This window comes from Fusarium verticillioides, chromosome 2 (genome assembly GCF_000149555.1).
Source record: "Fusarium verticillioides 7600 chromosome 2, whole genome shotgun sequence".
Lineage (NCBI taxonomy): Eukaryota > Fungi > Ascomycota > Sordariomycetes > Hypocreales > Nectriaceae > Fusarium > Fusarium verticillioides.
The window spans coordinates 1,172,516-1,186,246 of NC_031676.1; the positions used below are offsets into that span (position 1 = coordinate 1,172,516).

Below are 13,731 nucleotides of genomic sequence, written 5' to 3' on the forward strand. Positions count from 1 at the left end.
TGTTTAGACTCCCACCAGATGCCCTGAGAATCAGGCTGTGGCGTCTACCTGCCCGCCCGTTTCACTATAAGCCACCCACTAACTCTACTTGGCTTTCTTGGTTCCGATGGAAGGAAGGGGTGAGTGAGCCTTGAACTTGCCGTCTCAACCTCACTCGCTCGACGAGTCAACTTCTATTGAGGCCTCTCCACATTCAACTTTTGACATTCAACTCCAGAGCACGCATGTCTTTGTGTGTGCCGCACTTGTTCTGCTTTTCTGCTTACGCAACATAATTTCACAGCCAATGACTCGTCGAATCACAATGTGACTGGCTAATTTTGCACTTTTAATACGGGAAATTCTGAACCCCTCTACACCCAAAATGCTGCCGACATCCTCTGAGACCCGGCTTTCTAGGAGCCACAGCATCATTGGCGTACCTTACACATCGAGTCAGTGACACTTCTGCTGCATTGTCTATTATTATCACAGACCACTCCGCGAACTTCCTCTCCCGTGCCAACGTCACAATCTTGCGCGTCAGGCCTTGGCTTTCAGGCTGAAGAAAGGAACGGAGAACGGAGTCCCGTTCGATAGTTTTCGGTCAATTCTATCTAATCCCAAACCATGTCAGATATTCCATCTTGTCTGTCATGTGGTGGCCTTGTTGTCAGCACAACCCTCGTGGGTTGTGATATGATATTGTCACTTCTCCGCCCCTTCACGGCCCGCAGCTCTGGATCTAAGAGCGTGCGTGCGTGATATTGGAGTCTCTCAGAGGCGTCAGAACAAGGCCCTTGTCCAAGTGGACCTTCAAAGGTCGTGCTGCTTCCTCAATTGGGACATATCTTAATGTGCATACCCCTGTCAGACCCTTGTTCTCATCCATGTTCTATGCATGTAAATGCATTGTTGCTCATGCTACGGATCGCTCAAGGCCAGCAAGCTCAGGCGAGGTACCCACAAGCTCTTCCAGCACATTTTAGCTACAGTGTTGTACTCCTTCTCAATGGATCTTTTGTGATGTTCCTTGCTCTTTGTCTTAATAAGTCATCTTATCTTCGGTGACCAGACTAGGATCTCTTTAATTTGGCTGACGCTTGGCTGTTGAGTTTGATTACATACAAACTTTTCATTCTGGTGAATCGACTCTGCTCTTACGTCGACCCGCAACTCGGCTCTCTCAGCTGCTCCCCTGCCGTGTTTATACTCCGGAGTGGCTTACCAGAGTAATTAACTCTTCTTGTGGATGTTGACGTATGTGGGCTTGAAAATCCGCATTGCCAGTTTCTGGTAAGGCTTCCTCTGTTACTCAGCCCCCAACCCTGGCCCAGCTCCTCTATCATATATTTGTGATACTTCTTCAAAATCAATACATTGATCTCTTTGTTTGACCTTTTCTAACATCGCAACCAAGAAGAGTTAATTTTGACGTTCGTTTCAACCACACTCGCTACTAGGACCAGACGGCTCTGACACTGGTATCACTCACTCATTGCATTGAAGGCGGTTGCCTGTCATGCGCTTCTCACTATTACTCAGTGCCCTGGGCGCTGCAGCTGTTGAGATTCCAGCTCAGAACGCTGGAGAAGGTCTCTATCGAAGGATTGAATCAGCAAGCCTCCAACCTGCTGCTGCCAATACACAGGCACCCGCTCAAGACGGATACTTCGCCAGCGCTCCTGAAGTTCAGACTTCTGCAGCCGAGGTCGAGGCAGAAACAACAGCGGCTCCGGCACCTCAAGTCACCTCTGCCGCGCCAGTTGAGCAAGACGATACCAGTGTTGGCGGGGCCGATACAGGAACCCCGTACATAGAGGACGGTACAATGGTGGTTTGGGATGCTAAGTGCGGTTGTCCTGTACCCGTGACGACGACTGTGGTGGTTCCTCCCCCCCCTGTTATCACAGACAGCTATCCTGCCAACGATCCAACTACAGTAGATCCTCCGCCTGAGACTACCACCGAGCCGCTTCCACCGCCTCCGGTTATCACAGATTCCTACACCGTAGTTCCGCCTCCAACCTATGGGCCCTCAACCACCAGCGAGGAGCCTCCTGCGCCTCCAACAACAACGAGTGAAGCCCCTTTGCCCCCTACCACCACAACTGAGCCTTACGTACCTCCTACTACAACGACTGAAGCTCCTGAGCCTCCAACTACTACGACTGGGCCGTATGAGCCTCCAACTACTACCACTGAGTCTCCTGAGCCTCCCACCACGACTGCGCCCCCTGAGACAACTCAATCTTGGTAAGTTGCTACTGATTACTCAAATAGCTTTCACTAACATGCTTGAAGCGCTCCTGGCGGCACCACCACTGTCACCGAAAAGATTACAGAAAAGGTCACCGAAAAGGTCACCGTTACTGAGACTGAGAAGGTGACGGAAAAAGTCACGGAGAAGGTGACGATAACCGAGACTCAAGCTGCATCCACAATCACAGAAACAGTTCATGAGGGAACTACTGTGGTTGAGACTCGACCTGGACCAACATATGTTGAGACACAGCCGATCACAGTGATAGAAACTGTGCCCGGACCAACTTTCGTCGAAACGCTTCCAGGGGAGACTATCGTTGAGACTCTACCTCCCGTCACAATCACGGAGCCTGGAGTAACAATCACCGAAGACGGGGGTACTGTTACTGTACCAGGACCAACAGTTACCGAGGCTGGAACGACTGTCACCGAGCCAGGCACTACTGTGACGCTCCCTGAAGTTACTATAACAGAGCCTGGCAGTACCGTGACTGAGGCTGGTACAACTATTACTCTTCCCGAGGAAACTGTCACTGAGCCCGGAAGCACTGTCACCGAGGCTGGAAATACGGTTACTGAACCTGCTTTGACAATTACCGACGTCGTTACTATTCCAGGAAGCAAGGTTACTATTACCAAGGCTGGAGAAGACGAGACAGTGACGATCCCCAGAGCTATTGTCCAGCCTGGCGAAGATAGAACTGTGGTAAGGACTGTGACTCTACCTGGTCAGGAAACTGTTGTCACAGTGTCTGGCGAGGAAAGGACCGTCACAGTTCCCGGAGAGCGTACCGTTGTTACTGTCCCTGGAGGGCAGGCTACTGTCACCATTGAATCGGTCGTCACAGAGAGACTGCCTGCAGAGACTGTGACTCTGACTAAGGACGGTGAGACGGTTGTCACAGTGGTTCCAGGCCCTACAACTGTCTACACTACTACCTTGACCATTGGCCAAACAGTACAGCTCCCTCCTACCACAGTCACGGCTACTCCTGGACGCATCACCTTGTGCCCCAAGCCTACAGGTCGATCTGCGCCACTCGACCGCAAGTCTGATCTCACATTTGGTTGCGAGCCAGGCTACGTCTGCAACCCGCCGAAGCCAGCATGGTGCAACTTCTGGGCGGAGCCACCTGATGAGGACTATCTTTGTGAACCTCAATACTGTATCAAGGCTCCCAAGGTCAAGAAGGCGAAATGGCGCAAGAACAAGACTGGTTTCTACCCTCGTTCTCCTGGTTACTTCAACCTGAACCCAGAGGCTTTCGGGCTTTCTTATGATATCTTTGAGAAGCAAGTCTATGAGAAGATCGTGAGTGGAGAGCTGAAGACATTCTCGACCGGAAACTGGGCTTCACAGACAACCTTGAGTGACTGGCCTGATGCCACTACTTCGGTAGCAGAGTCCTATGGCAACATCCCCAGCAACAACCAACGACGTGGACTCCACATGTACGACAGGCGAGATGTCACTCCAGCCATTTGCTACGATGACTGTGATGGTGCTTACAAGATCGCACTCTCAACTGGAAAATCAGACAGACTCTGCAGAGCAGGTTCTTCATTCCGTGGTAGCTACGACATGTGCCGCGACTGTATTAGTGATAACACCTCCAAGAGCAAGAACACCATCCGCGATTATGTTGAGCCTGAGTTTAACCAATTCATCGATTACTGTGATGGAAAGGATACCACGACTGTCACCACAGCTGCATCTGGCCCTGAGTCCCAAGTTACTGGATCTGCGGATGTTGAGACGACAGGACAGGTCGAGGCCACCTCTGGCGGTTTCAGTGCCCTTCCAGTGACAACTGAAGAGTCTGAGCCCGAGTCTACTAGTGCTGAAGCCGAACCTACTACAGAAGCTGTTGTTACCTCGGATGCTGCTGAGGCGACTAGTGCTGGGGATGAGAGCACCGATATCGCAGAACCTGTTTCTACAGAAGATGCTTCTACACGAGTTTCCGAGCAGGCCCAGCCGACCACAGATGCAGCTGGATCGACTTCTGGTGCATCACAGCCAACCACATCTGGAGAAGCTGCTGAAGAGAGTTCGGTTCCGGCTGAGACAACTGAAAAGGCCGAGGCGACCGAGACTGAGACAGCGGCTGAGGAGACATCAACCAATGGGTCTGAAAACTCTGAAGCTGGTGAGTCTACCAATTTGTCTATTACAGCCAAGAGTGTTGTCGGAACTGTCACATCGTCACTTGGTGACTCTGAGACTGATTTAGTTTCTACCCTTACAGAAACAGGATCGAGAACAGCCCAGACCAAGGGTATTGAGACGGATTCTGCCGAGACAGGTTCAGAAACTGATGCTTCTGGAGCTGCCACCGAGACGACTGTCAAAGCTACACGCTCTGGCAACGCAAATGCTACTGAAACTGGAACAGAATCTGGAGCTACCGCAACAGAGACAGAGTCAGGATCAGGGAGAGAAACAGAGACTGGATCTGGTGCTTCTGGAGCCGCTACAGAGAGAAGATCGCGCCTCGAGACACGCACTTCATCGTCTACCTCAGACGAAACTGCCGCACCTTCAACGGTTGAGGCTGCTGCGTCAAGATTGAAAACTAGCTTTGCCACAATCATCGCGCTTTTCTCAATGCTGATGGTGCTCATTTAATCTTCAAACGACAAAACGACAACCACTTTTTTGGATATTTTTTTTCACGACACTCCTTACATTAATGTCTATTCGACTATGACTTCACGTTTATGTTTACGCCTCATGGATACTCAATGCACATGCAAGATTTTGGAAGAGATGACTTTACATTTTTGGATATTTGACTTTTGCCACGACACTCATTTGGCGCATGGTGGGAAGCATATAGAATCAGCATTGAGACACCAGACACTCCTTACATATATACCACGGGGATGAGCGAGGAGATGAGATTGTTTGGGCAGGAGAATGGTGGCCATAACTCGGCCAGGTTTGATAGCAAGGAGAGCACATCAAATGCATGGCATGAGGTTGAAAATTGATCATATTGTCGCCGCCGATTTGGCAGGCTTAGTTAACAATCTTATTGTCTGTGCTGTTTTGTATGCGTTGGTGTGATTTGATGTGATGTGATGTGATATAGTACAAATATAGAGTACAATCGCCCGTCCTATCATATAGTGTACAATCTGACAAAAGAAATATTGATGATAATCGTGAAGTCGTCTCGAATCGTGCAACATCCGGCACCGCTACCAGGCGCACCGAAAAGACATGTCTTGCTGATTGTAAGTAAATAGTGACATATTCTGGAGTCTTCAGCTCACTGTTTTTTCTTTTTGCTTTTCGCTTTTCTTCTTCTCTTCCTTGTTTACCAGTCGCTTAGTCCAAGTTCCTTGCGTCTGACATAAAGAGGCTCGTCAAAGTTGCCGGCTTCAAGGCTCTCAAGATATGCGAGCTCAGCATCCACTGTCGACCTGCGACGGGGGAAGGCCCAGAAGGAAGGAAAAGAGAGTCCAAGCATATTGACAATGTGTTTTTGGGTATGGCTAACAACCAGTGTTGCTCCGAGATATGAGTGTAATTCTTGTGAGTAAAGGTATTCAGAAACTGTCTCAGACCTTTCAGAGAAGCACTTCTGCCACCTCTTATATATCCCATATCCCCTCTCAATTTGATTTCTTGCAAACGCCTCCATCTTCGAATGATCCCAAAGCTCTATCGCCATGTCCGCGATCTCGGACGGAAAAGGCAAAGTTTGAACCCTTAAGGGTTCTGGGCTTTTAGCCTGGAATGCAAGGGGCACCGAACGTCTAGTGGCGGCTATCTACGCTGATCAGCCTCTCAGAAAAATAGCATGTCCTAGTTTCTTCGGCATGGCTTCTGTGTGGAATGCTGAAGCTCATAGTTGCGGCTGTAGTGTAGAGTCAATCTCGTAGAGGCTTTGACGTAGAGATCTGCGGATGGTTCCTGAAAGAACGGCGTCGATCTCTAGAAATGTGACGACATGAAAGGCTGAATTCAAACAATCGAATAGGAAATGAAGAGTCTTTTTTCCTTCTTTCATTCATTAACAAAAACCCAGTATCTGAGAAAAGTTCATCATGTTCATCCCAACCAACGCCGTCATTCCTGAGCTTGTTTGTCATGCACATTAACTAAGTTACATCAAAGAGCAATAGTCAGAGTCTGTGTCTGTGTATGTATCGTATCCAGCTTTTGCCTGCCATCCGTCATTCATCTGTCTAGAAAGTCATGTCTCATTCCACAACCAGTCCCTCAAGCACGCGCATTGCTTTTGATCCTTCACTCTCAAATCGGTTGACAATCGACTCGCACTCATACTTCAGCTTCTTCTCGGCCTCTGAAGCATTGTAGTAGATCCACTCTTGCACTGTCATCTGCTTCTCGGGTGACGTCAAAGTCTGTCCCTGCTTAAGGTATCGTTCTACGCCGTTCTCCTTGTCTGGGTTGACACACGGTGTTCCGAAAACAGCGTCGAGATCCAACTCTGTCCATGGTGCCGTGCTGCGGAGTCCCGCAATCACGTTGCGCCTGGATGGTGACGAGCGCGTTGGCGTAGAGTTCACGGGTGCGAGTGCTACTCTCTTGGGATTGGAACTCGTGGTAAGTCTGGAAGAGGGCGGTTGGTTCTCGGCGTCAGAGGATTGGGGTGATTGAGAGGGTGAGATGGCTGCTTGTCGAGCCGATGGCGCGGGAGAAATGATTCTCCCAGGGGTAGATGGCGGGTTCGCCAGGTGAGCCGAGCTTGCGGGTGGTGATGATGGCATAGGCTGTTGTGCGGGAGATGCCTGCGCCGATTCAAACGATACAACACGGGAAGAAGGTGGCCTTTCGTCCTTTTGTTCCTCAGACGCGTAGACTTCGACGTCCTCTTGCATGCGCTCTTCAACCGGTTGTGTGAAGGGCTGTGTGGATTCCTGGCTCGCCGCTGCTTCCATCGATCTCCGAGCTTCCAGTGACTTCTTCGAAGGACGTCCACGACCACGTTTAGGGGCCGCTTCACTCACTTGGCTCTCGTCAGGTCCAGCAGATGGACGAGATGCCAATGAAGCCTTGGAAGGACGTCCCCGGGGTCGTTTTGTGGGTTGCTCCTCAGCAGGCTCTGGAGTAGCTTCTTCTGGCGCTTCAACTAGCTCCAAATCATTGGCGGAAGCCCTCGAGGCAAGGGATGCCTTGGATGGGCGTCCACGCCCTCGGCTGCCTGTACTCAAGCGAGAATTATTAGACTTCTTGACAACAGTGTCAGTGCTAACAAGACTATCGTCGTGGGCTGTCTCATCGATCTGGGTCTCTGCTTCTGGTCGTGTGGCCTCTTCCTCTGGCATTTCGTGTTCCTGTAGCTGTGCTTTCTCGGGCTCAGCTTCATCTTCCTCAACAGGCTCAGGTGCCGCCTTGGCCTTCGTAGACTTGCTCTGCTTGGAAGCCTTTCTAGTTCCAGCCTTTCGACCCTTCTTGGGGATATGCAATTCCTGATGTTCAGGCTCAGGCATCTGCTCAAGTTCGACTTCTGGCTCTGGTTGGGGTTCATGCTGAGGTGCTGGCTCCTCATCAACCTCCATCTCAGCCTGTAAAGCTCGAAGTTCGTTATCAACATCGTCTTCGTTCGGCTCCACTGGCTCGGGATTGAGCATGGCATAGTCTCGGGAATACTCATGTTTCTCAGCCTTTGCTGCCTTCTCTCCCTTCTCTTTCTTGCTCTGACGTCTTTCAGAATCAGAGTCAGCGGTTATCTCCTCGTCTTCGGTAAGCTGTCTCTCAAGGTCTGCTTCGAGTTGGCGCTCAATCTCATCATCGTCAGGGAATGTTCCAGGAGTTGCCTCGTACCCAGAAGTCACCACTTCCGAAGTCGCAGAGCCTGATGATACGGTGCGAGAAGATTTGGCTGACGCCTTACGTGTCGTCTTCTTCTTCCCGCCCTTCTTAGAGACAGAGACTTCGGTAACATCAACCGACTCGTCTTGTTGCAATGTCGACTCATTTACAGAAACATTGCCACCTTTCCGCGTGGCACGCTTCTTACCCGGTGGAGACATGGCCATGCTACTGGCGTCTTCCACTGCTGCACTGTCTCGCTTCTGTCCTCGAGCAGGTTTTGTCACTGGTGCCTCTTCTTCTTCAATGGATGCCTCAACGTCCTCGACGGGTGCTTCCTTCTTGGCTTTTGTCTTTCGTCCTTTCGAAGTCGCTTTGCGAGCCTTTGTCTTCTTTCCGCCCTGTGTAGTCGAAGTTGTTGTCAAGACGCTGTCCTCAATGGCAGCTGTAGACTCGTTGATCGAGGTCACCTCCGATGCGACTGTAGCGACTGATTGCGCAGACAATCGCGAGGCCTTGGATGCGCGTCCAGCTTTGCTTCGGCCAGACTTCTTAGTAGACTGCTTCTCTTCGAGAAGAATAAAGAATGGGCAGCCAGGTGATCGGTTATAATGCTCATCTCTGTAGACACCCGGTCAGTCGACGCGATATGGGAAACGAAGGAGCAATACTCACAGAGGCTTGTCGCCAGGCTCCCAGCCGTCGAGGGCCAGTTGGCAGTAGGTGCACGTGGCCATATCGTCCGAGTCTTCAGTCGGTGTGTACTTCCATCCTGCGTCGACCAGCTGCTTGGTTTTGCACTTCCATCCCTTCTTAGAATCATGGGGCCACCTTCCAGCAAATGTGGCCTTTCGAGCATCCTTCATGTATGGTTGATCAGGATCTTGTTGCGCATAATCTCCGACCTCGGCTTCAATCGCTGCGACAACCGCCCAGCCACATTCGGGAGCATGCTTCAGGTGCTCGAGGAGAGGGTCGTCATTTGCTTCCCAGCCGTCGAGGCCCTTGTGGCATAGAAAACATGTGGCATTGTCGGGGTTCTCTGGTGTAGGATTGAAGAAAAGTCCAGCGCGGGCGAGCTACAGCATTGTCAGCGGATTATTATGGTGCAAATATCGTGGTCATCGTACGCTCGCGGGTGTGATGCTCTTGTGTGGCCAATTCAGAGCTTTTGTGCCCCTTCCGCTCGTTGTAGAACCTCGCTTTTTGGAGTTCTTGTGGAAGGAGGCCAAACGGCTCTCGTATGTGATGAATTGGTCTGTGACGTCGTCAAATGACATGGTTGTTGTAGTGTTGCGCGTGAAAGCGCGGTCAGTCAAGGGTATTTAAAACAAGACGCGATGCTTCGATTGTGGGCAAACAAATTGGAGAGAAAGCTTGGTCTACTAAGTCAGCAGCTAGCGAGCGGTCGAAGACGTAGAAAAAGAGAAAATAGAATAGATAATCGCGCTCATGAGAGGATATGTTCAACTCGAAAACAAGGGCGCGCGCTGCGTCAACACAATAGAACTGAATGACGGTGAAAGACGGTTGTTGGTGGAAGGAATTGAATTAGAGGTGATCGTAGCGAGCGAGGATCTAGTCTATCCAAGTCAAGCAACGCAGAGTGTCGGGGTGGGTCCTGGCGCGTTTGTTTACTTTGGTGGATCCCTGCCAGCGACTCAACCCCAGAGATCTAAACATCCATGGGCTTTAGGGCCCTATGTCACCAATAGAGGCCTTGGGAAATACAGCACTTTATACGGTGAGTATCAGGCGAAAATATTTCAATGATGTTGGGGTTAACTAGACGACTGTCTATTCCGAGATATCCCTAAGTCGATATATACCTACCTATTATTATCATTCAATTGGCCCAATGGCTACTCCGTACTCCATATACTCTGAGCATTACCATCAATCACATAAGAAGAAGCAAAATTGGCAAGTAAATCGTAATAACCTGACTCGTCAATCATGACTTGACACCCTGTACATTGATCTATCACAGCTTGCCAGCAGCCTTCAGTCCTCGCTCACCATCAACCAAGATACACCATCCCTCATGGCCTCGGCCACCATCACCAGCAACAACAGCTTCAAACGTCCCAGGAGCGTTGGCAAACTTGAGGACAGCATCGTCAAAACTGCCAGGCTGCAGCCACACCGACGGAATTCCCTTCTCCTTTGCCTCCTGAAGCACCTTTAGGGTCGCTGCTGGTGGAGTAATGACTGACAGAGATGTCTGCGTAGGGTTTGAAAGAGCGGTCACACTAGGAACAGTAGGGTGGTCCTTGTTCAAAGCGTTGATGGTCTCTGAGCCCGGGTTGATGGGAGTTACTGGTAAGTCATGATGGAGATACCAAGCAAAGACTACAAGTTCCTTGATTAGCGAGGTACCATCACACACAATGAATAGGTAGCCTTACCGCGGTGTCCGAACTTGGCAGGGTTGGAGCTGGCACCAGCCACAGCATAAGCGGACGATGCAAAGAATTTGCGAACAGTAGCCTCAGTCGCCATTTTCAAGATAATGTATGTTGCTCAATGTTGAAGAAACAAGTGCTTGATGATGCTGTAAGTGAGTTTGTGCCGAGGATAAAGGTCATTGCGGGGCTCTACTTAAGACGCAATAGCTCACTCACACTCACACTTACAACTGATTGCCCATTAAACTGGACATTATAAATCATTGCAGTGTTCGAAGTCTATAGACGAATCACGAGGCACCTTCCATATGAAACGCCATTGTCACTGGATCAACTCCACATTCGGGCAAGTTCCCTCGTACAGGAAATGTATCTCCTAGGAGATTGTTGAATTGACTCCGCCGTTGGAAAGCTGTGTACTACGTCACATGTAGGTGTCAACTGAGTCGAATGATACGGCCATCTACCAAGAGGGATGTTGATAAAACTTTGGACTGAAAATCTTTGAGCTTATTTTATGAACTATAGGGTGAGTTACGTGGGTTGTCAAACTAAAGCATATGCTTTCGGGTGGATGGACAGATGGGAATCATGCACTGATAAAAACCAGCTCTAATTAATTTAACACTTCAAAGACAGAATAGACAACAACGTGAAAGAAAGTATGCCGTCAGTGTAGATTAGCTAATATAGTCTACTAAAAACCTCATTGAATTTACCCTTGTGTCAGAAATGTTATTTTGGTCCGTTGCAAACCACTGAGACTTCAGTGTTCAGGGTAACCAAAGATGACCTTGAATCATGAAATACAACATGGCACAGATCATGATCGGTAGTTAGCAAGCGAACAAGATCTACGATAAGCTTCATTATTAGCCAGGACCTGAATGATGCTAGCCAAAGCTGGGAAGACTCAGCCAAGAGATAATTTCCAGGATCGCGGGATGAAATGAAACCCCCATGATGGATTCAAAAAGAGATTAAGCGACTACAATGACGTCGTTCTGTAAATTTTAATGTCATATGAAAGGTAGCAGTAATCTCAGGGTCTGGAAAGCTTAGGGCATCTTGTCGGAGTTGGCTTCAACTCATCACGGAAAAGGTATGATAAGTTAAGCAGGCCTCCGTATAGACACAGAATATCGAGGCTATCCCGACATAGAGTCGCCAGAACAGATAGTCTATAGAGTTTTCATTCAGTGAATTGGCGCACAAGGGCCACTCAAAAACATGACGGCACGTGTCTTTCAAAATAAAAGGCTCCGGGGTGTCAACTAAAGAGGTTTGTTTGTCCGCGTACAAAGACGAGATGAAGCCTCGTAGCGACGAATATAGGGAAATGGATCCAAGAATATGATACAGAGTAAACAATAGTAATTTGGAGATTTGTTCTACGTTAGCTCTCATAAAGGGAAACATGAAACCAAGTTATTGGATCATTGTAGAGTGTAGCCAAGTATTGGCAGCCTTAATTGACTATTTAATACTAAGGGTCCTTGTGAGGCTCTGCGGCATTTGGAGGGATGAATTCCGTCCAGTGCCACGATAGCCTCACCAGGAAGAGCTTCTACCAAGACATTGAAATATGAGTGAGAGCTGCGACTTCGGCAGTTGATTTTTATGTCGAGAGACCTCTTGGGCCGATGTTTGACATAACTTTGATTCATCCAAAAGGGGCCTTGCATTATTTACTCCGGTTTCAATAGTTTCACCGCCAAACGGCATTAGCAGACAAAGGACATAATTAAGTAGACAGCTTTGGTGGCTGGGCTAGTATAGGAATGGTCAGACCTTTTCCGTACCTACAGGCCTGGCTGACTTTGGCCCATACCTTAGGATGACCCCGTTGCCCCGTCAGTGTATGGGAAAAGAGCCCAGGGAGGCCAGAGCGTGGAGAGGAAATGCAAACGAGATGCAATCTTGGCCCTCTTTTCCTCTTTCTTCATCACTCAACCTCTCAACACCATTTTCTGCTCTCTAATACCATCTCAAAGACATCTCTCGACCGTTGTAGCACTGTTTGTTGTGTCACCAAACCAACGAGCCACACACACCCACACCCACTAACGTCAACGTTGACCCCTCTAATAAAACAAACCAAAAATGGTGAGTGAGCTCAGTTGCCCCGGACACCCCTTTCTTCGCCCACGTAAACAATGCACCCCGCCCTCTGATTCGACAGTTTGGTGTGGTCGCCCGAATAAGTTGGAAGTTGGTTTTGCTTCAGCTCGCCCGGCACAAGCCTTGGTTTTTTTTTTACCTGCATCTTGCATACTTCTACAACTACCGAGCAGCAACACTTTCAATCGCATTCTTCAGAACGCATTTCCCACATACACTCGAACCTCGAAATCAATCAAACAAGCAATCATGTCTTCTAACAAGTTCGATTCTCAGGCTTCTACCAACTACAAGGAGGCTTTCGCTCTGTTCGACAAGCGCGGAAATGGCCGTGTCACTGTTGACAGCCTTGGTGATCTGCTGCGCGCCTGCGGCCAGAACCCCACCCTCGCTGAGATCCAGGACCTCGAGAAGAATGTCGGTGGTGAATGTGAGTTTACTCCCTGCGATGCGATTTAAAAGCGCATAACTGACGCTGGCGATACAGTCGACTTTGAGACATTCCAGCGTGTTTTGAACCGCCCCGGCGGTTTCCGCGACCCTGGCGAGCCTGAGGAATACTGCCGCGGTTTCCAAGTGTTTGATAAGGATATGACGGGTTTCATCGGCGTCGGCCAGCTCAAGTACATTCTGACAAACCTGGGCGAGAAGATGACTGATGAGGAGGTCGATGAGCTCCTCAAGGCCGTTGACACCAGCTCAGGCCAGGTCAACTACACAGGCAAGTTCTGCAGTACACGATATCCAATGAAACAAGCAGCTAATGGGATATAAACAGACCTTGTGCGAACCATTCTCGCCAACTAGACAATGTACAGATATGGGCGGGTTAGGTTATGCATATGCGTTGACGGACCGGCGTTTGCTTGTTTGATTGATTATGGATATGGATGGAAATCGGCTATGGGAACGCTGAAATGATGAATTATTGCTGCGCATTCGCGACGCACTAGCATGTTGGATTTTCGTAGATACCTACTTAGGGGAACAGGGAGTCTAGAAATGAAGCTCTATGTGCCTTGGCTTTGACGGTGTCTTTTGCGGTGTCTTTTGGTGAAGATCATGCATGACTTGAGCTCATGACGACAGGTATAAACAACCCCAACTAACTCTCGCTTCTGTTACATAAACAGTTTCACATATCGATTAGACAATTATGGCCTCAAGCCT

The 13,731-nt window shown here is 49.3% G+C and overlaps 4 protein-coding genes across 10 annotated transcripts; 2 read left to right on the forward strand and 2 right to left on the reverse strand.

Annotated features, from left to right (window-relative positions):
* Window positions 1–881: 881 nt before the first annotated feature.
* On the forward strand, window positions 882–5,406 carry FVEG_06203 (hypothetical protein). Of its 6 annotated transcripts, none has more exons than XM_018894498.1 (4): window positions 882–1,275; window positions 1,400–2,235; window positions 2,284–4,394; window positions 4,494–5,393. In XM_018894498.1, exons 2-4 carry the CDS (start codon window positions 1,502–1,504, stop codon window positions 4,871–4,873), a joined length of 3,225 nt encoding a protein of 1,074 aa, XP_018751587.1. In that variant the 5' UTR covers window positions 882–1,275; window positions 1,400–1,501; the 3' UTR covers window positions 4,874–5,393. The 6 variants fall into 6 exon arrangements, with proteins under 6 accessions (XP_018751587.1, XP_018751584.1, XP_018751588.1 ...); XM_018894499.1 differs by having other exon boundaries at window positions 995–1,275; window positions 1,403–2,235; XM_018894495.1 differs by having other exon boundaries at window positions 2,284–5,393.
* Window positions 5,407–6,210: 804 nt separating this feature from the next.
* Window positions 6,211–9,589, reverse strand: FVEG_06204 (hypothetical protein). The gene is made up of 3 exons (XM_018894501.1): window positions 9,163–9,589; window positions 8,708–9,111; window positions 6,211–8,653 (listed from the first exon to the last, which is right to left on the reverse strand). The coding sequence occupies exons 1-3, from the start codon at window positions 9,310–9,312 to the stop codon at window positions 6,457–6,459; spliced, it is 2,751 nt and encodes a 916-aa protein (XP_018751590.1). The 5' UTR covers window positions 9,313–9,589; the 3' UTR covers window positions 6,211–6,456.
* A 195-nt stretch (window positions 9,590–9,784) lies between these two features.
* FVEG_06205 (hypothetical protein) lies at window positions 9,785–10,652 on the reverse strand. Its single transcript, XM_018894502.1, has 2 exons — window positions 10,441–10,652; window positions 9,785–10,384 (listed from the first exon to the last, which is right to left on the reverse strand). Exons 1-2 carry the CDS (start codon window positions 10,532–10,534, stop codon window positions 10,017–10,019), a joined length of 462 nt encoding a protein of 153 aa, XP_018751591.1. The 5' UTR covers window positions 10,535–10,652; the 3' UTR covers window positions 9,785–10,016.
* A 1,724-nt stretch (window positions 10,653–12,376) lies between these two features.
* FVEG_06206 (myosin regulatory light chain cdc4) lies at window positions 12,377–13,584 on the forward strand. Of its 2 annotated transcripts, XM_018894504.1 has the most exons (4): window positions 12,377–12,546; window positions 12,838–12,991; window positions 13,049–13,282; window positions 13,340–13,584. In XM_018894504.1, exons 1-4 carry the CDS (start codon window positions 12,544–12,546, stop codon window positions 13,366–13,368), a joined length of 420 nt encoding a protein of 139 aa, XP_018751593.1. In that variant the 5' UTR covers window positions 12,377–12,543; the 3' UTR covers window positions 13,369–13,584. The 2 variants fall into 2 exon arrangements, with proteins under 2 accessions (XP_018751593.1, XP_018751592.1); XM_018894503.1 differs by lacking the exon at window positions 12,377–12,546 and having other exon boundaries at window positions 12,634–12,991.
* Window positions 13,585–13,731: the final 147 nt, after the last annotated feature.

Coding starts and splice junctions, on each gene's coding strand:
- FVEG_06203 (XM_018894495.1), top strand. CDS start 1,502: ATGCGCTTCTCACTATTACTCAGTGCCCTGGGCGCTGCAGCTGTTGAG. Junction 2,236..2,283: donor CCTGAGACAACTCAATCTTG/GTAAGTTGCTAC, acceptor ACATGCTTGAAG/CGCTCCTGGCGGCACCACCA.
- FVEG_06206 (XM_018894503.1), top strand. CDS start 12,811: ATGTCTTCTAACAAGTTCGATTCTCAGGCTTCTACCAACTACAAGGAG. Junction 12,992..13,048: donor GAAGAATGTCGGTGGTGAAT/GTGAGTTTACTC, acceptor CTGGCGATACAG/TCGACTTTGAGACATTCCAG. Junction 13,283..13,339: donor AGGCCAGGTCAACTACACAG/GCAAGTTCTGCA, acceptor GGATATAAACAG/ACCTTGTGCGAACCATTCTC.
- FVEG_06205 (XM_018894502.1), bottom strand. CDS start 10,534: ATGGCGACTGAGGCTACTGTTCGCAAATTCTTTGCATCGTCCGCTTAT. Junction 10,385..10,440: donor TGCCAAGTTCGGACACCGCG/GTAAGGCTACCT, acceptor AGGAACTTGTAG/TCTTTGCTTGGTATCTCCAT.
- FVEG_06204 (XM_018894501.1), bottom strand. CDS start 9,312: ATGTCATTTGACGACGTCACAGACCAATTCATCACATACGAGAGCCGT. Junction 9,112..9,162: donor AGAGCATCACACCCGCGAGC/GTACGATGACCA, acceptor ACAATGCTGTAG/CTCGCCCGCGCTGGACTTTT. Junction 8,654..8,707: donor GAGCCTGGCGACAAGCCTCT/GTGAGTATTGCT, acceptor GGGTGTCTACAG/AGATGAGCATTATAACCGAT.